This window comes from Thalassophryne amazonica, chromosome 15 (assembly GCF_902500255.1).
Source record: "Thalassophryne amazonica chromosome 15, fThaAma1.1, whole genome shotgun sequence".
Classification (NCBI taxonomy): domain Eukaryota; kingdom Metazoa; phylum Chordata; class Actinopteri; order Batrachoidiformes; family Batrachoididae; genus Thalassophryne; species Thalassophryne amazonica.
Window position 1 is genome coordinate 24,259,852 of NC_047117.1, and position 24,408 is coordinate 24,284,259.

The window sequence follows — 24,408 nt, forward strand, 5'->3', positions numbered from 1 at the left end:
TTGAGGTGCCTTAAAGGGGAACCATGTAACTTACTGACTGTAATTTTACAGTTTGAGAGTCATTTTAATAGTAAAAGGACTTGTTTTGGGGAGAATGGGTGCCCCCCCCCACAGAGGGGTCTCATAGCAGAAAACCAGCCTTGCAATCTTTTTACAACAGTTTTGTGACCCTCTGGTTGTAGAGGAAGCTCAGCAGAGAAGAACGCACAAAAAGAAAAGAAAAAACCCAAACAGCAAAAAATTGACCAAACCTTCATATACTCAACAAAAATATAAAAGCAACACTTTTGGTTTTGCTCCCATTTTGTATGAGATGAACTCAAAGATCTAAAACATTTTCCACATACACAATATCACCATTTCCCTCAAATATTGTTCACAAACCAGTCTAAATCTGTGATAGTGAGCACTTCTCCTTTGCTGAGATAATCCATCCCACCTCACAGGTGTGCCATATCAAGATGCTGATTAGACACCATGATTAGTGCACAGGTGTGCCTTAGACTGCCCACAATAAAAGGCCACTCTGAAAGGTGCAGTTTTGTTTTATTGGGGGGGGGGGGGGATACCAGTCAGGATCTGGTGTGACCACCATTTGCCTCATGCAGTGCAACACATCTCCTTCGCATCATCCGTGAAGAGAACACCTCTCCAACGTGCCAAACGCCAGGGAATGTGAGCATTTGCCCACTCAAGTCGGTTACGACGACGAACTGGAGTCAGGTCGAGACCCCGATGAGGACGACGAGCATGCAGATGAGCTTCCCTGAGACGGTTTCTGACAGTTTGTGCAGAAATTATTTGGTTATGCAAACCGATTGTTTCAGCAGCTGTCCGAGTGGCTGGTCTCAGACGATCTTGGAGGTGAACATGCTGGATGTGGAGGACCTGGGCTGGTGTGGTTACATGTGGTCTGCGGTTGTGAGGCTGGTTGGATGTACTGCCAAATTCTCTGAAACGCCTTTGGAGACGGCTTATGGTAGAGAAATGAACATTCAATACAGGAGCAACAGCTCTGGTTGACATTCCTACTGTCAGCATGCCAATTGCACGCTCCCTCAAATCTTGCGACATCTGTGGCATTGTGCTGTGTGATAAAACTGCACCTTTCAGAGTGGCCTTTTATTGTGGGCAGTCTAAGGCACACCTGTGCACTAATCATGGTGTCTAATCAGCATCTTGATATGGCACACCTGTGAGGTGGGATGGATTATCTCAGCAAAGGAGAAGTGCTTACTATCACAGATTTAGACTGGTTTGTGAACAATATTTGAGGGAAATGGTGATATTGTGTATGTGGAAAAAGTTTTAGATCTTTGAGTTCATCTCATACAAAATGGGAGCAAAACCAAAAGTGTTGCTTTTATATTTTTGTTGAGTCTAGTTCTCCTTTAACAGCAGGATGCAGACCGCACCAGGAGCTTAAAGCTGTGCTGCCAACAAGACAGTTTAAAGGTGATGGATCAAGCAAACTGTGAGAGTTTGTTGAAAAAACAAATGCAACGCAAAATATATTCAAAGTGGATATTTCTAACTTTTTATTTTAAACTCTGGAATAGATATCCTGTCTTCTGTCCAATTTCTGACCTTTTTTATATTTATATTAAACTGTGAAATAGATATCCTTTCTTCTGTCCAAAGCACTGACTGCTGACTTTAGCTGAAGCAGACAGCAGTTTTAAATGTTGCGCTGCTTTCAAATGACCACAAGTAAGACATCCAAATGAATGGATATTTGTCTGAATTTTTCATCAGCATTATTGAAATACTTCTGGCCTGGGGAGGGCTCTTCCCGCATATTACAGAGGCGAGCTATAATGTGTGCCTGCCCTACTGATCAGCAGCGGCTGTAATAATATTGCAGCGCATGTCGAGGAAACTGCAGCCCGTGGCCCCAAAGCTGCAAAACTGATGGGATACCTTTCAATTTAATGCGACAATGGTACATGCTCTTCCCAATTTATGCTTCCATAGTAAAAACTACCATTACTGAATTGTACTGTAGCCCATGTATCGAGATGCACAAATTACACAAATGTGGTAAAACAATATTTTGTATTTTCTACAGCTTTTATTTTCATGCCAAGAAGATAGTGCTTGAGGCGCACACCATATACACAATTTATTAGTTCCCTCTCCTTTGTGAAATGTTCTGTTTATTTTTGATGGAATATAATTAGTAAATAGAAAAATCAATATTAGCATAACAGCTGCCACTGACAAACATGAGCTTTCCACCACGTTGTAGTTATTGTATTTTCCAGATTATAAATTGAACCTAAAATGCCTGAGAAAGAAAAAAGAAAAAAGTACCAGTCACATTTACCACTTCTTGCAACAAGAAGCCAAACAAATTTAATGTGTGCATTATTTATTTATAAGACACACACGGTGTGAAGGAGCACAGTTACCAAGCTAATTAATATCACTATGCAAGTATGCTGCATCTTTCAGTCGCTGAATAGAATCATACGCAAGGTGCCCATGCAACAGAATTAAATGTTTGAGAACTCTTTTGTAGCATCTCTGTAAAAGATAAACTCGCTGTTAATTTTCTTACTGTTGCTAAAAGAGTTGTCCTTGCAGTTTCAAATAACTCCAAGTAAGGTTTCATTGAAATAGACAAATAAATAAAAACAAAGAAAGTCTCTTTATTCAAAAGTGTACTGTCCAGTTAAAAACCATTTCTTCAGAACAAAAATTTTTTTTTTTAATTCTTCTTCCTGCTCTTTGACTTCCAAATAGAAGAAAATAATAATAAAAAAAATAATAATAATAATAGTCCTTTATTCAAAAGTATGGTCTTCCAGTTAAAGACAGTGCTTCAGAAAAAAGATCCCCTGCCTTTATTCTTGCTCTTCAACTTCTGCTTCCTGCTTAAGCCAGCATCTGCTTATATATTAGCCAAGTGTTTGGGACACCATTTCGTGACTGGACAGGACAAGGGTTATTTGAGTCGCCATACGGACCATATTTTATTCGAGTCTTTGTACAGAGCAGAGTCAGCTGGGAATTTTCCACTGTCATTTCATAATTAAATGAAAAGCACATAGACTTTTGAGTCCAGCAGAAACTTGTTTATGGACTTCTTGTGAATTACTTTTCTATGTGGAACATTTCCCAAAGTGACCAACAGTGGTCCAACAAAAACGTACAGTAAGTACAGCTTCAGTCAACCGTGTTATCGCTTCTCTGCTGTGCATTGTAGCACCACAGGACCATTCTTTTAATCAGTTCTTTGTGTCATTTGACAGAAAACTTTGCCGTTTGATAAAGATGTATTCATATTTATTTCCTTGAAGTGAGCATGACCACAAATTGTATTATATCTTTAGAGCATGACCATCGCCAAAGCCATGAGGAAAAAAATTTAACTCACAATCACTTGCATAACAAGCATTTTAACTGAGACCTGACTATGTTTTAAACATGCAGTGAAAGTAACTGAGCCCCCTTCTGAAGTTTCCACCTCTCATTTATTTCCAACAAAAAAGGCATTTTAATGTTATGTTTGTTCTTTCAACTGTAATGAAAATTTGTGGTTGTGAATCAGGTTTTTTTTTTTTTTTAAGAAAGAATGGTTCATCAGCCAGGTTCTGAGAGCAAATGCGTCATCGGCTACAAAACAATTATTTTATATAGCGTGGTGTCAAGCGGGACAAAGCTGGACACATTGGCACCTGAATTGCACAGCAGTGTGGGGATTAAATTCATGCGAGTGTCAAGGTGCCGTAACTGTGCACCTCAGGTGATTCTTCCCAGATGGTTGACACTTGCCTGTGTTAGGAGTCAAATCCTCTTCACCATTCAGTGTATCTTCAGGCAAATGGACTTTTCTTGATATCTTTGACTAGTTTAATTTCTGCGCTCAACAAATAAATTTGATGACATGCTGTATGTTGTTGCTGCTACTTGGTCCCTCTCAGCTAAGCATCATAGCACCTCACTATGATGCGTGAACTAGTCGCGAACATTGCGCAACCTATTCTCAAACAGTGTTTTGCACTGCGTATCAATGCGTGTCACTGCGCCCAGGGCATCTGAAACTAAAATTAGATTATGAAGATATGTTACATCTATAATAAACATAACTTTACAAATACATTATCTAACTCATGAGAAGGAATGGAAAATACAACTGTTTTACCAGTCCATTACAATGTATACATTATAAATAATTACCTTTGAGACAAGACTGCACACGAGACAGCCTGTAGCTGTAAATTTCTCTGTAATTCCGGGAGCAATGAAAGAATGGTTTCATCAGCCAAGTTCTGAGAGCAAATGCGTCATCAGCTATGAAATGATATAGTGCAGGCTTGCTATTTTATATAGCATGGCATCAAGGGGGACAAAGGGGGATCTTTGCCACGACTGCTTCATGTATGCGTGAAGTGGTTGTGGCAATGTATGCCTTTGCAAGAACAATGTGCATTGTGCGTACCATGTTATACACTGTCCTTAAATAATGTGCCAACAATACTTGAACAGGGCGCAAATCAGTGATAGCTTGCCATTGCATACCGATGCGCACCATTTTCGGTCACGCATTGTGTGAAAAGTGCATAACGTGTAAATATGACGTGAAAAGTACGCAAACTAGGCTGCACACTTTCAAGCGCACCATCAAAATTACACACATTGGCACGATGAATTTCATGGCAGTGCAGGGATCAGTGTCTAGGTGGCTTGAAACAAAGTAGACTGGCTGCCCTATTATCATAATAACAACAACAAGTATAGGAGTTTTTCCTTTCCACTGTTGCCAATGTGGTGCTGACTTGTGCAGTCTGACAGTCTAATACTACACTGGAAGAGTGATGGTGGGCAGATCAACTGCAATATAGCAGTTGTAGACTTAACTCCAACACTGTGACAATTTGGTGCAGATGTAATAAAGAAAGACATTTGTCATATTTGGTGGAATGACACAGCAACAGGTTAAACATCATATCAATGTGACTATTTTAAGGTTGATGAGTCACCAGAATAACAGACAACAAAAATGGCCCACATCCAACTTTAAATTTGTGAGTATCGAGCATGAATGTACAACGTTTCTTTTCAGACTTGGATTTGCAATGACAATTATAATAAAAAGCAAAATGATCACATGACAATTATCATCAGAGTGTTGTGTTGGCTGTTTATCTTAAAAAAGAAAGCACAAATAAAAGCTAAAGATGCAGATAAAACAGATGAGAGAGCTAGTGTGCAAGTTAAGGCACCATAAGAACCAGATAAGAGGAAAGAATGAAGGAGACAGTGAGACAGACAGGCACCACAATGCTTTGATTATCCAGTACTGGGAACGAGAGTAACATGAGCTTCAACGCAACACATGGATCATTAGGACTGTTCTGAATAAATGACTTCAGGCACAATCAGCTGGTTTAACCATCTCCCTGAAAGTAAGAGGAAGATATGTGAGGAGACACACAATGACATCAAAAGACAAGACCTCACTATTAATAACTACCCCCCCCCCCCCACCCCCACTGTATATTCATGTACAAAACTACCCCTAGCAACTGCATTAGATGTTCAAGACATCTGTGGGTGCGTTAAACCCATATGCAGCAGTAGAGCATATAGTACAGGGTGTCAGATCCTAGTCAATCATTTGATCAGTTGTTTGACATCAGCTTTTCTTGCCCCACTTGCAACTTCTTCACTTCCTCTTTTTCTCTGACTCTGCACTCTTTATGAAAAACTCATATAATCATTCATTTCACTATTTTGTAAAATACATCTTTTAATCAACTCTTAATTTTAACACATTACTACTTCATTTGATCATACTTGTCATGTTAGAATCATTTTTAGATATATTCCATCGTCACCGAGTTCATTCCGTGGGCCTCCCCATTTGCAATGGAAAAGTCCCGGCATGACCTCTCTTACTCCTGGAAGGTACCAAACACTGTGCAGTTTAATCCAACAGCATGTATATTAATTCCATGGCACGTATTATCTTCCAAGATGAAAACAAGCTGAAAGCAAGCTTAAAGTCATCTTTCCTGACAAGGGTCACTGTTGCTTGTGTGAGCAAAAATATAACTTAAGGAGTTTAAGAGTGTTGGACTAAACATGGAATGATCACGGGTCAAACAAGGAGAAAGTCCTTTGATTTGGACAAAATTTAAAACTGTAGCGTTAAACAAGATAATGCCAATATAATTACAACACTGAATTTATGCAGCGGTGGCGCAGTGGCTTAGTGGTTAGCACTGCTGACTTGCAGCAAGAAGGTCCCAGGTTTGCTTCCGACCTGGTCATTTCTATATGGAGTCTGCACGTTCTCCCCATGTATGCGTGAATTCCTTACAGGTGCGCTGGCTTTCTCCCACTTCCAAAGACATACTGGTTAGGAGAACTCGCGACTCTAAATTGACCATAGATGAAAGTGAGCCCTCTCATCCAGGCCTATACAGGTCTGATAGAGAGCATTCTCATTACAGGCTTCACAGGCATTATCGTCACCTCTTAGCTATTTTTACTTTATTACTATTTCTTCTTTTCTTTCTCTTTGTATAGAGAATTTGAAGCCTTCCTCTGTGTTTCTTTCCTTAAAAAAGGACTACAAGAGAGCCCCGCACAAGAAATCCTATGTGCCTGGACTGTTTGGTTTATGCACAAGTGGCAAATAAAGAATCTTGAATCTCTTGAGTGAGTGTGTGAATGTGTTAGTTTGTCTATATGTGTCAGTCCTGTGATAGACTGGTGGCCTGTCTAAGGTGCATCCTACCTCTCACCCAACGACCTCAGGGACAGGCAACACAAGAATAACCCTCCAGTGACCCTTAAGTGGGTTCAGAAAATTAATGAATGCATTTACGTAGTTCTTTCAAACTAAAACGGCTTTACGGTGATGAAACATTTAATAATTAATGAAAACAGGTTTGGATGACAGACTATATGCATGTGACTCTGACCAACTAATTATTTTTCCAGTCAGTTAATCTGTTGATTATTTTTCAATTAATCTATTGTTTAATCTTTTTGTGAACTTACCAGTAAATCATAACCATAAAGTTGACCAATAATGTTCTACCTTGCATTAGAACGTTTGTCTGTTGTATTACTTTGTTTGTTTCACTGCATTACATTGCTGACTGGTATTGGTTTCTTGTGTTTATTTTTTGTTTGTACACAGAAACTGATGTACAGGGTGGGCGTTTATAAGTTTCTGCTTCTGCCCACACCCTTTCAGCCGCACTAAATTGGTAAATTGTTTGAGTTTTGTTCTATATGTTTTAATTTTTGTTTTCTCTTGACTCATTTTGTAAATGAGAGATTTTGTTTGTGCATGCTGAATAAACCATTCATTAATTATTTTGTCATACAAAAATAAAATTAAAACTCCAAACACAAACTATAAAATAAATATAAAAGTGCCAAAAATTAAATCTTGTACAGAGCTTTGCCACTTGCTGAGACAGAAATGAAGAAAAAAATAAATAAATAAAACTGGTCTTTCATTGGTCTACAAATAATGATTATTTTCCATAATAAATTAATCAGCTGATTACGTTCTGAATTAATCAATTAGTTGTTTGGTCCATAAAATGTCAGACAATAGAGACAAATCAATGGTTCCCAAATACCAGGATGATATCGTCAAATGTTGTGCTTTGTCCACACCCCCATGATATTCAGTTTACTATCTGAACAATAAAGAATCTTAAAATTGTCCTGATTTAGGAAGTTGAACTCTGAGAATACGGACTCAAAGTCATTAATCGAGTATCAAAATAAACTATGATTAATTTAATAATTGACTAAGTGTTGCAGCCCTAGTCTGGACCACTTGTACATTTTGTTAATACCTAAAACAAAACAAAAAACAACAACAAAAAAAACCCCTCAAAATATGCAATAATTGATGAATGTGAAAGTTCTCTTCAATCACTCCTAAAGATTTATGAATGAATATGTTAGTATGAGTGGTTTCTGTGCGATGCCCGTTGTTACATTAGCATGTTGTAGTTGAACAATGGACCATCCAAAAAACACCCCAACCATGTAAACAGAGATGATGCATTTAATAAATAATGTGTTGTATCAAACAAAACGTGTTATTGATGCGTGGCAAGTGTTGTGTAACAATGTAATGCCCAGCATACCATCTTCTGTGGGGTTAAAACCACAGATCTCACAGATGCAGCGAACCCACTTATTCATCTCTTCTTCTGTGTCAGCCACCAAGTAGAAGACACGGTCAATGGTCTTGATGTCAAATATGAAGCTGTGCTCCAAGTCCTTCTTGTTGAAGGTCAGCCCAGCATCAACCTGCAAGCAAAAGCAATGGGACTGAACTTCACTCGGCATCACTCAGGAAAAAAAAAAAAAAATTCTTGTAAATAAGGACATCCATGCAAAGAAATTTAATGACCTGGAAGAAGAAGTAGGAAGTACAAACCTTCAATGCCTTATCACAGCTTGTGTCTCCTTTGCACTGATTACAGTGAACCCATACTCCATATGTAGTATAGGTCTGCAAGATTTTGTGAATATGTACAGAAAAGCAGTAAGTGTTATCAAATCTGACAAATTTCCAGTTTAAAGTTGCCCTGCTACCTCAGCCTGACCCCTCATACTCAAAAACAATTTCAAAGCTTAAAACCCAATAGTGCATCCCAAGCACTCTGCTACAGATGGCTGGAGAAGCTTCATGCACGCCCTGTTAAAACAGCTCAACAACTAACCTGTTCCACCACCTGCAAACTAACCACCGGAAGGAATATAAAGAATAGAAATGGCTTCCAAGATTCAACTGCCCAAGAAAAGCCTCAAGTGGCTGGACAACACACTCAGTAAACTTTAGTGGAATAATTCTGCAAAAAAGTTCCTTACAATAATAAGAAAAGCAACATATAACAAGCCATAACAAATGTTACCAACAAAGAATATGCGTAGTGCCAATTCAAGTGGTGGAGAGAGATGGAAATATATCCACTTGTGGCCGATTTTACTTGAACGCTTAAGGTTTAAGGAAATAAGAGCAGTTTCCCTTAAACATATCCATTAATGTCATTAGTAAGCAACAACTAATGCATACTTGTACTGAGAGTTTTAGCAACACAAGAATATTGTCTAATTATCATTACTTTCAAAGCCATACACACACACAAACACTATTTTATCCATACTGTACACCCTTATTGTACTGGGGGAGAATCTGCATTCTTAGGCTTTGGAAAAACTTAGCGAGTGAATAGATGAATCTATGTGTTCAACTTCTCCAGTTTCTCAACAACTCAAAAACAATAATTCACCAGCTTTTACTTAGATTTATATTAACTATATAAACACAATTAGGACAAAATCCTTCATATTTGATTAATTTTGATGCACTACCTTTTACTGTCAAAAGAGCCATTTTCACACAGTCTCTCCGACTAAATTAAATTAGTCTGGAGCCGCAAAACATATCCGACATATCTTTAAAATGAATGACTAAAGCTAGCACATGCTTCTTTTATCTACAATGTGTGACACTGAGCTAAACAGCCTTTCACTCTCCACACTTTTTTTTTTTTTTTTACTTTTAATTAAATACCTACCAGTAACCAGTGATGGGCACAGATAACCAAAAAATTAACTTCGATAACAGATAATCAGATAACTGAAAAGTTGTCTTCGATAAAGATAAAACAATAAACCACCCAAAAATGTATCGGAAGTTACAGATAACCGATAACAGATGAATTCCAATATTATCTCTGGCACACTTACAACTACTAGTAAAACAAATTTAATAGCTTCTAATAATATTAAAAGTAACAACAGACCCCAAACAATGAGACCACACTTTCTTCTTTCAACATTCTGCCCCTGCTGGAAGCTCTTGTTTACTACAGCACTCCCAGCACAGAGGCACCCCGAGAGCAGTCATAAGGCCAGCTCTCTATCAATTACAATGCTCCGGTCAGGCGAAGGTCTTGAAAAATAAACTCATGAGTTATGGTTTTGATTTATAAATAACATTAATACCGATAGAATAACTCCATTAATGTCAATTCTGTCATTTGTACAAAGTTAAAATATAACATATCTTTTAATGTTGAATAATGCACTAATTCTGAGGTTTTGTAACAAACAGATCACAAAGGATTCTGGGTAAAAGTGCCTCTGCTAAACACTGATTGGTTCAGTCATTCATTATGTAAACCAACACGTTAATGTGATGTCTGTCGTGTGTTGGTGTTTAAAGATAAATGTGCTTTTGTAAAATATTCCATTTTTTATTTGTAAAAACAGGCATTTTCACAGAGCCCTGCAAGTGTCATCGCAAAATCTTTTGCATGTGGAGAGAATGTGCGCACGTTTTATGTTGTTGTAAAACGTGCTTTACACTGTGCGAGATGATTTTTCAGGTAGGAATTTTTTGGACCGAGTTTCAGGTTAATCGTGCGTCCTGCATTGTGTAGTGTACATGGAGTATCAAGCTGCGGTCAACATCTGACGACCACATCCTGATCGCCGATCGTATGGTCGAATGACAATCAAACCTGTTTGATATATTGTGCTGAAAAGCTACAAGCATCCAAACGCTTGCACTGTGCCTGTGCAAAACACTGCAGAGCTGTCTTGTAATGTATTATTATTTTGCTGTTTTGTTTTTAACATTCATTGTAAAAAAAAAAAAAAAAAAAAAAAGAAAGCCAAAAGTTGATTTGACAATCATCTGATATAGCCGGGGTCAAAATAAATAACAACACTGCCATCTACTGGTTCCCAGATGCTAGTACTTAGGGCGAATACTGCCATGAACACACTGGACAGTATATGGCAGTAGATGCCTTGAAAACAAAATTCCAGATATCCCTGTCTGCTACATTTAAAAATGCGTGGAATTTAAACAACGCAAATATAAAACCAACGTCTATAAACACAGAGAATATATTCAAGAGAGTTTTAGGCACTAGAGTTTAATGCTGTTGTCCGTGGAGCCTGAACAGAGTGTCTGAAATGCATTTGTCCTGTCGTGACGTACTGAGATTACATCATCGTACCCATAATGCACTGCGGGGCATAGCATGTGCTCACAAAACCTTAAAATTAGCACATTACTTTAAAACTAAAACATATATCTGATATTTTCACTTATATAAACTCAGACATGACAGTAATTTTAAATAACTTGTTCAAAATTAGTTTGGTTAAAATTTGAACCATAAGTTAAAAATGTATGCCTCTGGATGACTTAGGTGATATTGCCGTTTGATATGGCCGTTTCTCCTTTGTCTGCAGAGGATTGAGATGCTTTTCATACAAGCAGTTTTCTTCTGTTAGCAGAGGGTATAACTGTGCGTCTGTTACAAAACTTTTAACAGGTGGGTGCTGAACTGATTTTAAATTTTAAAAATGCTTGTCACTGTTCGGCTTTGTTTATCGGTTTAAAAGTTATCGGACAAAAATTAATCGGAAGATAATTGGTCCGATAATGGTTTTTAAAGTTATCTAAAAAGATAATCCAATAATGAAAACATTATCTTCAATAATTATCCGTTATCGGATTATCAAAAGTGTGCCCACCACCGCCGGTAACATACACAAATATATATCAATGTTTTTTCCTCCCAAAGGTGGAACATGAAATATTGATGAGCACAGCGTTGAGCACAGCGTTGAGCACAGCGTTGAGCACAGCGTTGAGCACACACGCACACACGGTGTTGCGCAGTGTTTTATTCAGTAAGTTCAGTGTAATTACATAATACAATTGCAAATGTGTTAAAATACATGGACGACACAAACTGAAAACACTTATTTCCACTGTGGTACATTTAAAATCAAATGACAAAATAGAAGTAAAAATAAAATAATAGCAACAACAACAATAATAACAGTGTGTATATGATAACAAGAACCTAAACAATTTATAAATACATTAAGACAGTAAATTAACATTTAAAAAAATTACATATTTAACTGGAAACAAAAGGGTCGAGTTCCTCTTCTAAAAATTGTTGCGGTTTCAAGTTCCAAAAACATTCTGGATTCACACGTCATTCCAACTTATTATACGAGCTTTGCTTGATTTATTACCACCCTTGAAAAATATCAGCTACCTATTTTATAAACACTACACAATCTAGAGCCCGTGGATCCCCAGTCATGAAACCATGCTGTCGAGCACATTCTGGTTGTTGAGATTTAGTGGGGTCCCAGTGATCAGGAAGAGAAAATGAAACCAATCGAGCACATTCTGGTTGTTGAGATTTAGTGGGGTCCCAGAGATCAGGAAGAGAAAATGAAACCAATAAAACATTTTCATTTGCAATGGGAAAATTCCCCCCCCCAAAAAAAAAAAAAAAAAAAGTGCCACGTTTGAAAATTCTTTGCTTATTTGATCTCTGTTATTGTTATTTTTGGGAAGCAACATAACACCATAACTGCTATGCTAAAAGCTTTAAATGATGTATTTGAGGCAATGGATTCTAAAAAGCTTTGGGTCGCACTATTCCTTGATCTCGAAGATATTTGACACCGTGGATCACAGTCTCTTGTTAGAAATTCTTTACAAAACACGGTGTCTCTACACATGCGCTCTCTTGGTTTGCAGACTATTTGCTAGCAGGACTCAGTGTGTCCAGATGTATGGTGTTAACTCTGCCTTCCTTGAGGTGTTCCATTTTGTTCACCGCTTACACTACTGACCTGTGTGCAAACCTATTAAATGCCTTATATCATCTGTATGCTGATTACACCATAATCTATGCTGCTCAAACTCAGTAACCACAGGCATTTGAGATTTTTGCAGTCTGCTTTTGATGTGGCGCAGAACCGTATGCAGAAATTGCAAAAATGTTTTTCTCTAAATCACTAGTTTTCCTTGGAGAACATACGTTCAATCAAAACTGCCTGAGGTAATTATTTAAGTAAGTAAGTATTTGGGATTAACTATTAACACGGAGCTCTCTTTTAAAGTTCATCTTAAACATTTGATTTCCAAATTAAGGGTGACGCTAGGCTTCCTTTATCAAAAGGAGTCATGCTTCTCCTTAAGTGCTCCGAAGACTCCTAATAACTGCTACCTTCCGCCCTAACTGGACTACAGTGATGTCGTGTATATGTGTGCCTCAACCAGTTGTCGACAGTCCTTGACCCCACTGTATCATTGTGCCTTGCAATTCTTCACTGGTTGTACCTGCCCCACCCACCACTGTGAACTGTATGCTAAAGCAGGCATGCCCTCTTTGTCCATTAGGTAATATAAGCATTGGATGACTCTGGTTTACAAAACTCTTATTGGGACTGATTCCAACCTATTTATCCAGTTTACTTCAGAGATCTGAAAGCTGTTATGGTCTGCGCTCAAATGACATGTTCTGCTTTCGTGTACCTCGTGCTCGCACTGAAGTGGCAAAGAAAGCCTTTAGTTTTTCCACTCCCTCCGATTGGCATTCTCCAGGCCAAACTGAAACTGTCTCGACTGACTTCTTTGAATACCTTCCGGTCTGTTTTATGAGATCATGAATGGGGTTCTTGTGCACAATGCTTATGTTTCTAATTTCTAATCTGTTTGAGACTTTACATTGTTACAATGTTAATATGACCAAGAGGATTGTATTTTACTTATCTTCAAGGTTTTCATGTTGATGTTAACCTGTCCATTATGACGTGTGCTGCTGCCTTTCTTGGCCAGGTCACCCTTGTAAAACAGGTTTTGATCTCAATGAGTTTTTTTTAACCTGTTAAATAAAGGTTGTTATTATTATTATTATTATTATATGTCGGTTAGGGTATGTGTTGCCCTTATTAACTTTGCTTATAGCAGTGCAACATATTTATGACATATCAGAGACAACTGGAACTCATTAAAATAATGCTTTTTTTTCACAACATGGCAGGTTATTTCAACATTTTTAAAATCAACACTTACATTGATCATGAAAGTACTGGCTATGGCACATTTTACTTTTAAGATGAGAGGACGGACAGGTTGTCTACCTCGGTGGTTGCCACCAAAGGGTTTTCCTTTGTAAGGTGAATGTGGCACCACCGTATTTTTCAGACTTGACCTAGCCTGACCAATTATGCAGAAAAGCCTAAATGTACCATATAAAATGCAGTGGAGTGAATGAAACCACCCCCTTCAGTTTGTTAACACAATAACTTAAGTTGCTGAAGTTAAATGTCACTTGAAATGAGCTCATCTGTCTCTTTCATTTCCTGAACCTCAGCCTGGGAGCCACCAAGGCTCATGTTGCTTGTGCAGATAGAACTGGGCAAAAAAAAAAAAAAAAAAAACAAAAAAGCAGCAGACCTGGGAGTTTTTATTTGTACAGTGGTGTATGTGGGCAATTATACCTGCTCACACAAGTTGAGATCAATCACGCGGATGGGCTTCTTAGCATGGTCATTCTTGTAGTACTCCAATACGTCTGGGTCGCCTGTCAGACGGCCACTGCGAAGAACAAACCACCGCTTCTTCCATGCCTGTGGGTGAGCAAAGAAATGAGGTGAAAGGTTAAATGAGTGCTCTAGCAATGAGTGCTCCATTCCCAGAGGACCACAGTGCAGCATCTTCCTTTTTCAGCAGATCACAGATGGATCAGCATGTTGATTTGGCACAAGTTTTACTCCGGATGCCCTTCCTGATGCAACTCCACATTACATGGAGAACGGGCAAGGGTGGACTTGAACCAGGGACCTTCCTCTCCATTTTGAGTTTAGCTCATGTGTTGTCACATAAGCTTGTGCCACACTCTGCGAATTCTGCACCAGCTGCACTGCCCTTCATACTCAGACCCAAAGGGAAGAAGCTTGCAACCAGAAATGTGTCTGGGATAATCAGAAAAAAAAGCTGCATAGCTTGGTCATGCACCATGACTGGGGAGAATAACCAAATCTATAAAGAGAAACAGGCAATTTGGTGTCCTTCCAAAGGGACTATTTTGTTTGTGAAAAAAGCAGAATCACATAGCAGGCAGAAGAGGTACACACAATGGCCACAGTTAGAGAAAGCATAGGACAAAATATAGGCAAACAAAGCCTAAGAATTCCACAAAGCAGAAATCACGGGGTGTTGATCGGTAAAACGTTTATATCAAATACACATGCACACAATTACAGAAATTCTGTGTAGCTCATCAGAAAGGACACTTGAGACAAAGATAAAGAAAAAACATTGCATTGTAATTCAAAATTTTATTTTATTTTTTTACTAGACACTCCCCCTGCCCCTCAAAAACAAACAAACAAAAATAAACAACAAAAAAAAAAACAGGCTAGCTCTCATGCCTGGCTCCTCTGACTTGGGAGGACTGAGTGGCTTATTCAATACTACCAGACTCATCCAAAAAAAACCAACCAAAAAAAAAAACAGCAATTTCATAGCAGACTCCTGTTCCTAGTGCATTTTTCCACCATGTGCTATTTTGAGTTTTGTTTGTCTCAAACCAGCAGTGATTCATTTGAATGCAGACACAAGAAGGTCATGAACTCTGATTTTGCCAAGTCAGGGCACTTAGACTGAACATTTTGGCTTCAAGAGTTCTCAAAAAACACCAGCGGGATTTGTTCAAAAGACTGTTAGAATGTGAAGTGGGTCACCATTACACAAGTCAACATTATTGGTCAGTAAAAACAGAACAGCCCTATGTGCACGGAAAAAAATATAAAATGATTGTCTACATATATTGATTAAATAACTGTAACCACATTGTGCAGCTGCTGTTAAGAAAATATGAATAAAAAAATGTAAAAAATACATGCTGCAACGGTTTTGTGCATGCGGGAACAGCAGTTTTTCACAGCAGCTGCATGATGTGAAACCACATCACTCAGCTGCCGAAAATAAAACAAAAATGACATGCCACCCACGGGACTTGAACCTGGGCCTTCCAAAAGCTCAGATTGCCAGTCAGAAACTTTACCACTGAGCTACGATCACAGTACTGTGAAAGTTGTGGGAACCTGCCTGATATGAGGAAGGAGATGGACATATATAAATGAAATAAACCCACACGCCATATTAAAAACACCACATTTATCAAGCGGGCAATACAAATATGATCCGTCTGTTCTTCTGTAGATGACCCATGGCCACAGACATACAGTCATGAAGGGGCCGTTAAATAACCCTGGTTAAATAAAAAAAAAATGCCACAAGATTCGAACACACGCTCTAATTACCAGACAGAAACTTTAACCGCTGCGCTACAATCACTGTCTTGTAACAGGAGCGTGAAAAGGGTCAAATCAACAAGCAGATAAATGTTTTTTCAAAGAAAAAAAAAAGCGCTGTGATAAGTGACCAAACACTGTTTTGTATGGCGTATTTCTGCTGATACGTGACTCAAAGTGGTGTATTTGTCATACTGTTGGCTTGTCCTGGTATGCAGCGCGCTGCTCACAGCCCTCACGGACCGACACGCGTGTCCTGTCAGACATAACCTTCAGATTGCCCGCTGCATGGCCTAATGCACTGACTGCCCGTTTCTCCTCCCATCGCAAACAAGCGCACTCACACGCATGTCCGTCAAAACATGGGACGTGTGCTGCAGCTGTGATGTCCAGAACCAGAGACATCCCAACATCTGTGGCCAGCCAGCCACGCCCCCCTGTCCTGTAAGCACATGGTCCAAGATGTCACTCGGGGGGGCACATGTTGTGGGAGTGACGACACTCTGGCACAGCACATGTACACGCGGCAATTTCATAGTTGTAGGGCACTTAGACAAATTTCACATCCAGCTCAACAGTGATCATCTGCACACAGTTTTCGTGATGATAGTGTGAATGGCCACACATTTTCAAAGTGCCATGCGAGCGGTGTTAGATGTTCGTGCGTGTCAGCTGGAATTTGACCGACACCTGCCACGAGAGGGTACGATGGCCTCACACAGCACACACTCTGTCTTTCAGCCACTGGTGTGCGCAAATAGTTGTAGCAACAGGTGTACGAGGTGTTGGAGGCAGCTACGAAATTACACTTTTTGCACACGATTTCTGCTTCATGTGCACTTTCTGTGCAAATCGAACAATGTGTAAAGGGGCTTTAACGTAGAGGACATAATTATCTTGGAATTTTTCTTTTTGAAGTTTTATCTGACAAGTGGGACACCAAACCCCACCAAAATTGTGACACACAGCACCTAAGTATTATTTTGCTAAAAATAAATAAAAATCACTTCAGCTAATTTATCTGAATTTACTTTTAATTTGATGGACACATGGTAAAATTAATCCCCCCCATAGACCAGTGTCTTAATCACGACGTATAGCTGCAGACAGCATGCCAAAAATGTGGTGTTGAATAGAACCCTTAGTGTGCCGCTCTGTTACATGTAAAACCCATAAACTGCTAATTTATTCAATTAATAAAACTCCAGTTATGTTGTTTGAAAGCACCACTAGAGAGCCATAAACCAACGGGGGAGACCAAATTTAGTTGAACAATAAAGCAACAGTCAATTATGTTTGTTTGGCATCCCAGTTCATCCAGTTATGCTCGAGTCCTAATATAGCTGTCAAAAATAGCACTCTGGGGCTTTCCCATGAGCCCATCCAAAAAAAAAGTACATCATGACTTATCTCAATAGTGGATTCTATGTATTCCCCATGGTCCATATATTCATATCTTACAGTCTATATCACCTTGATCAGAAATGTAAAAACTGACACTGTCAAAAGTCTGGCAGCAGCATTTTGAACCAATTGGAGACACCTAATGCTGGACTGCGGTAAACCAGAAAATAGAACATTGCAGTAGTCCAATCTAGAAGAGAGAAACGCATGAATCAGGGTCTCAGCATCAGCCATAGACAGGATAGGACAAATCTTCCCTATATTTCACAGGTGGAAGAAAGCAGTCCTCATAGTATCTCTAATGTGGAGGTCAAAGGACAACATAGGATCAAAAATTACCCCAAGGTTCCTTACTCTGTCAGTGTAATGTATGACACACGAGCCTTGGCTAAGCGTTAGCTGGTCAAATTGATGCCGATGTCTCACTGGACCAAGAACCATCATTTCAGTCTTATCAGAGTTTAAAAGCAGGAAATTGCGAGACATCAAGCTTTTCACTGATGCAAAGCAATCTTCTAAGGATTTTATGTGGATGAGATTACCAGCAGTTAATGGCATGTATAACTGAGTATCATCAGCATAGCAATGAAGGGTAATCCCAAAATGCCACAATATATGCCCAAGGGGTGCAATATAAAGGGAGAAAAGCAGGGGACCTAAGACGGACCCCTGTGGAACCCCAAATTTCATGTCACTAAGGTTAGAGTCGTGTTATTGTACAAAATACAGTGAGAATGACTGGTCAGGTATGATGTCAACCATTCCCAGTAATCTCAAAATGATTATCCAACCTATCAAGTAGAATATGATGATCCACAGTATCAAATGCAGCACTAAGATCTAACAGCACCAGAACCGGTGTTGGTGTCCGAATCCACTGCAAGCAGAAGATCATTCACCACCTTAGTGAGAGCTGTCTCTGTGGAATATTTTCTAAAAGCAGACTGCAGTGGCTCAAAAAGATTATTCTCAGAAAGGTGGTCCACGAGCTGCTGTGAAATGACCTTTTCCAGAATTTTAGAGCAAAATTTTCTTGGTATGGGATCAAATAACCACGTTGTGCTTTTTGTAGATGTTACGAGTTTCATCAGCACGCCTAGTGAGATACTATCAAATTCTGTAAATCTAGGTAATGTAACGGTAGCCACCTCAATAGCAGGGTGTAGTGGCTGGACTAAGGCATGCTGGGATATGTTTAACCTAATGTCGTCTATTTTCTTCTCGATGTAATCCAAGAAATCCTGTGCTGTAAAAGGAGAGCGACTTACAACGTGGTTGTCCAGAATAAGTGTTGCCAACTGTGTTGAACAAAGAACTCTGAGTTATGCTTGTTTTTGTTGATCAAGTCAGAGTAATAGGTCCGCTTTGTAGCCAGTAGTGCATGCTTATAATCTAAGATAGCATCACACCACGCGAGATGGAATACTTCTAATTTTGAACTACGCAATTTCCGTACTACACCTCTAGCCTTATGCTTGAGGTCATGCAAGTAATCATTGAGCCAAGGTAACTGTGTTTTGGGGGGGCGCGGTTTTAATATAGGTGGCACAATCGTGTCCAAAAAAAAATTGATGTCATCCATTTTGGAATAAGGCTGCAACAAAAAGTGGAAAAAGTAAAGTGCTGTGAATACTTTTCAGATGCACTGTATTTGTGGTCTTAAATCTTTTGTGAGGAAACACGAATTATCAAACCGACAACCACTGGAAAGTGACAAATATGATGACATTTTTAAAAAATAAAAACAAACTCTGCACACAACAACAAAACTTCAACCATCTCCTCTTACAGCTGTCAGACCCGAAACATTTTCTTTCACACACATCTTTACTGGTATACTACCACTATATGAAGTTTTATTAAAGGACAAACAGTTTAGGAGGAGGTGCAATTACCAGGTCAACATCAAATTGAAGCCACACTTCCGTCAGTCTGCCCCAGGGCAGCTGTGGCTACACTAGTAGCTTATCACCACCAATGTGTGAATGTGTGAGTGAGTGAATAATAATGCAACTTGTAAGAGCTTTGGGAATCTTAGCAATAATAAGGCGCTCTATAAATCTAAGCCATCATCATCAATGTCAGACCAGAATTATTTTCCCTCACGCATGTCTTCATATAGTGTGCTACCATGGTGGTGATGTTTCATTTGAATGAATGAATGAATTTATTTGGAACACAGACTCAACAATAACAAAAAACTGATACACAAGACAATTCCACAGTGACGTGTGACCAAAAGGGGGTGAGCAGAAGCAAAGCTTATAAACGCCCACCCCTTATATACATATATACTCAGAGCAGGGGTGGTGGCCAAGTGGTTAATGCACTTTGTTTCAGTGCAGAAGGTTCCCGGTTCAAATCCCACCCCTGCCACATTTCTCCATGTAATGTGGAGTTGTGTCAGGAACGGCATCCGGCATGAAACTTGTGCCAATTCAACATGCAGATCCACCTCGGATTTGCTGTGGCAACCCCGAGTGCAAACAAGGGAGCAGCCAAAGGGTCTTACTTACATACATATATATACTCATTACCAACCCCCAGAGCAATCACACAGGCAACAGTGGTAAGGAAAAACTCCCTCTGATGTATTGAGGAAGAAACCTCAAGCAGACCAGACTCTAAGGGGTGACCCTCTGCTTGGGCCATGCTACAAACACATTTAACACAACACAAACTCCAATCCCATCAATATAAACATATCTAGTGAACGCCATATGAACGAATGAATTAATTTATTTATTTATACAGCAAACACACACAAACAAACAAACAAAAACTTACAACGAAAGAAGATGGATTGACACTGAATAAGAAAATGGATTGATTGATAAAGAAAATGGATTGATAATGCATCTGTGTGCCTGAAAGGGTGTAGGCAGAAGCAAAGCTTATTAACGTCTACCCCTTTAACCAAAGTAACATCTCATCATCAGAAGGAGTACAAAAAAAAAAAGAAAAAGAAAAAAGCAACAACTATTCCCTCTCCCATTTTCAACCACATCAATCACTTCAACTTAAAGGACAAAATCGGAGTGTTACCGAACAAATTTACAATTACAATTGGCTACACACCAAACTCAACCGACTTCAGCCGATACATATTTTGAAAACATTTCTTTATATTGATTTTTAAACTGACTGATACTTGGACATCGTTTGAGTTCATCCGTCAGGTTATTCCATATTCTAGGGCCACACATGGAGACACAGAAACCTTTCCTGGTCGTCCGAGCGCCAGCAATTTTAAAATGATACAAGCCCTGTAAATTATATTTTCCCTCTCTCTCTCAGTAAAATATTCTTGAATTCTAAATCGCACCTGTTGTTTTCACTTTGTACATTAATTGAAGTCTTGAACAAGATCATATCGTTAAGTTTTAATATTTGAGATTTAATGAACAATGGGTTGGTGTGGTCTCGATAACCTGCATTATAAATTGTCCTTAATGCTCTTTTTTGAAGAATGAATAATCGTTGCAATGTAGTTTTGTAATTATTGCCCCAAACGTCCGCACAGTAATTCAGGTAGGATTAGGGATGGGTATTGATAAGATTTTATCGATATCGATGCCATTATCGATTCTGCTTATCGATCCGATTCCTTATCGATTCCCTTATCGATACCTCTTGTGAATTTTGTACTAAAAGTAGGCTTTACAGGTTTTCTATGTATTTCATTGAGTCTTAAAGTAAATAAATATGAAATTGGTCACTGCATCCTTGATCTCTGGACATAAATAAAACAAAACGGTGTTTCGCTTTGAAGTTATTAATTGTGACTGGACTCTATCGTTCTAATTTGACTCGGCAGAGAGCCACGCAGCATTTGGAGCTGTGTGAACAGAACGGAGGACGATTCTCTTTTCTTTCTCGCAACAAGACAGGAGGCCCAGTTAGTGACTTTAATCAGCACAAAAGTGACTCACGATTTCACATATTCAGGGATGAAAGTGGTGAAAAACAAAAAAAGCTGAAACCCAAAATTACCCCCTAACACCACCTGTGCGAAAAGTTTGAATTCTAGAAGCTCTGAAATGCAATCTGGGACTATTCCAGACAATAAACTGCAGTGAGTGCAGCATCCATTTAGTGAGGAAAAACCCAACTTTCCTTATTCAAATTCATTCCAGTAGTATTCTGCTCTTACTTATTCTGCTCTTAGATAGTTCTGGAGGAAATCACTGAAGAAATTAACAAAGTGAAAATATGGTTTGACTGAAACAAACTGTCATTAAACTTAAATGAGACAGGGATGAAGTGGAAGAGTCACTAGGTGTTCACAGGAAACATTTATTTCTGTATGTATTATTTATTATTTATGTTCATTGTTAGTTGGTTTTATATTTTCTGTTGTGTTTTTATTCAGGTTCTTTTTGTCTCTTTCTCTAAAATTGTATATAATCATTAGATTAGTTATTATTACCATTATTGTTGTGCTTGCTATTATTAATATATAAACAAAAATAAATTGAAAAAAATGTTACAATTTGTAATATATTTGACTCTTACGACAACAAATGCTTGACAGCTGCAACTGCTTAATGCTAACATTAACATTGAAAATGCCATAGACATGCTAACGTGTTAGCATCGGTCCCGTGTTTGTTATAATACATCTATTAACTGTTTCAGAAGACCATAACAGGTCGCTTTAACATAAAAAGCGAAATAACACTCACAGCCATATGCTCTTTAGGGTTTTAGCGGGGGAAAGCGAAAGAAAAAACTAATCAACGAAGCACTGATCAAAGCACTAGTTCGATCTGCGAATCACTGCTTCGATTGGTTCAAGGTTCAAAGCAAAGCCGCGCTGCAGAAAAGTTGCTTACAGACCCGCTGCAGGGTCTGTAATCAATATAGAGAAATTATAATTTTCCTGACAACACCCCAAAAAACAACGGCCACTCTGAAGGACCGATAAGGGAATCGTTAAATAAAAAGGTTATTGATGTCGGTGGATCGAATCATTTCTTAACGATACCCGAAAGGAAGTGGTTCTCGATACCCATCCCTAGGTAGGATGCAACCAATGAACAATACAAAGTATACAGTGCTCTGCAATAAAAAACATGCTTTGCTTTATGTAATACTGCAATACTCTTTGATAACTTCCTTTGAATATGCTGAATATGAGCTTTCCAATTAATTTTTTCATCAGTAATGACACCTAAAAAACTTATTCTCTTTGACATGTTCTATGTTTATCCCATGTATATTTAACTGAATTTGTATGTCTTTTTATAATTTCCAAATAACATGAATTTAGTTTTAGACAAATTTAATGATAATTTAGATTTTCCCTGAGCAAAACAGGTTTGTGTCATCTGCAAAGAGAACAGCTTTAACCACATCTGAAACTTTACATAAATCATTAATGTATAAAATAAATAAATAGTTTTGGACCCAACACAGAACCCTGTGGAAGCCCACAAATGATGTCCAGACATGAAGAACAGTATTCCAGAGTTTAACAAAATGGTTCCGGTTTTGTAAGTAGCTTTTAACATAACTAACATTAACATAACTCAGAGCATCATTTAAATCCAAACAAACCGGTAGATTTCAATGAAACATCACACAAGGAGTACCCTTATGTACAAAATTCGTACCCACCTTTTTTGTTGGGAATAATAACAATAATAACATGCAGGTTTGCACACACAGTTATGGAGTAGTGCTAAAATAGTGGGGGAGATATGTAACAAAAATTGCCCAAGATGTTCACATCTGGCAGAAAGTATGCAGATTTGCATACAGAATCTTTGAAGTATGCCGATTTCAGATTTTGCTGGATTCAACACTTTTCTCAAGGAGTAACATGAGAATTAAAAGATGGCCAACGACATTATTGGTTCATTAGCTTGCATACTCCAATCTTTGACAAATCACCTTTGAGTGTCAGCAGGAGTCAGGATAGCTCAGTGGTCAGAGTCTTGGTCCACTAATCCATGTAAAATGCAGGCTCTCCTGGGAGACCAGTTCAAATGAACTGAAGCAGAAGTCCTGGGCAAACATGCTAACAGTGTGAAACAGGTTATAATCTGTTGGTTTTGATGAAATCCAAATTACATGCAACAGTATTTTGATGGCGTAGAATATCATTGAGTGTATTTACAAGTAAATTAGGCAGACATTTTACACTTAAGACTGGCTGACATGCCTAGACCTGTCATTTTTCTCAGTTTTCAGGTGGCTGTTCCTATGTGAAAGGCTTGTTAATGACTATTTCAGGTGGTTGATAATACAATAATATTTTTGATGGTAAAAAAGAAGCTTTAGATAACAGGCCTGACACTCTTCTTTCCAATAATTTCTTAATTTATGTTCTTTATTTTTCAGGACTTGTGGTGATGGTATCTGGTGGCGGGTGAAATGTAGATTAAATTAACTGTATTATGAATTAATAACTAATGTATTAATAATGAATGTGTTGACTATTATATATTAATAACTATTATTAAATGAGCATATCAAAATACCCTTGTGTATCAAAATTCAGTAACCTGTGTCCCAAGATAGTGACTATCAATGTTTCAGCATAGCAGCCATATTGCATAGCAGCTAATTCAAGATGGCAGCCAACCCAATGGTTAGACCACACTCTCACACGCACAACTAGCTTAGCTTACCGCAAGCTAAAAGTGGACGGTCTTGTTTTAGCCGAACAACGATCCAGTTGGACATTCTGTGTTAGTACGCGCCCGCGGCTGACGTGCTTGATGAATTCCTGCACAAAAAGTAGTTCCCAGATAATTGTGATATATTCCTGTGAGATAATGAGTATATCTCATCTAAATTAATTCTAAAATTTACAAGTAATAAAATTATTAAGATAACTTAAGTTTTAAGAGTGGCTGTAAT

The 24,408-nt window shown here is 38.5% G+C and overlaps 1 protein-coding gene across 9 annotated transcripts in view; it reads right to left on the reverse strand.

Annotated features, from left to right (window-relative positions):
* gab1 (GRB2-associated binding protein 1) overlaps window positions 1-24,408 on the reverse strand; it is a 152,620-nt gene that overhangs the window by 42,425 nt on the left and 85,787 nt on the right. For all 9 annotated transcript variants that reach the window (XM_034189099.1, XM_034189098.1, XM_034189094.1 and 6 more), the window contains 2 exons: window positions 14,320-14,448; window positions 8,127-8,292 (listed from right to left, as the gene is read on the reverse strand). In XM_034189099.1, the coding sequence (XP_034044990.1) occupies window positions 8,127-8,292; window positions 14,320-14,448 (295 nt within the window). The remainder of the gene's footprint in view (window positions 1-8,126; window positions 8,293-14,319; window positions 14,449-24,408) is intronic.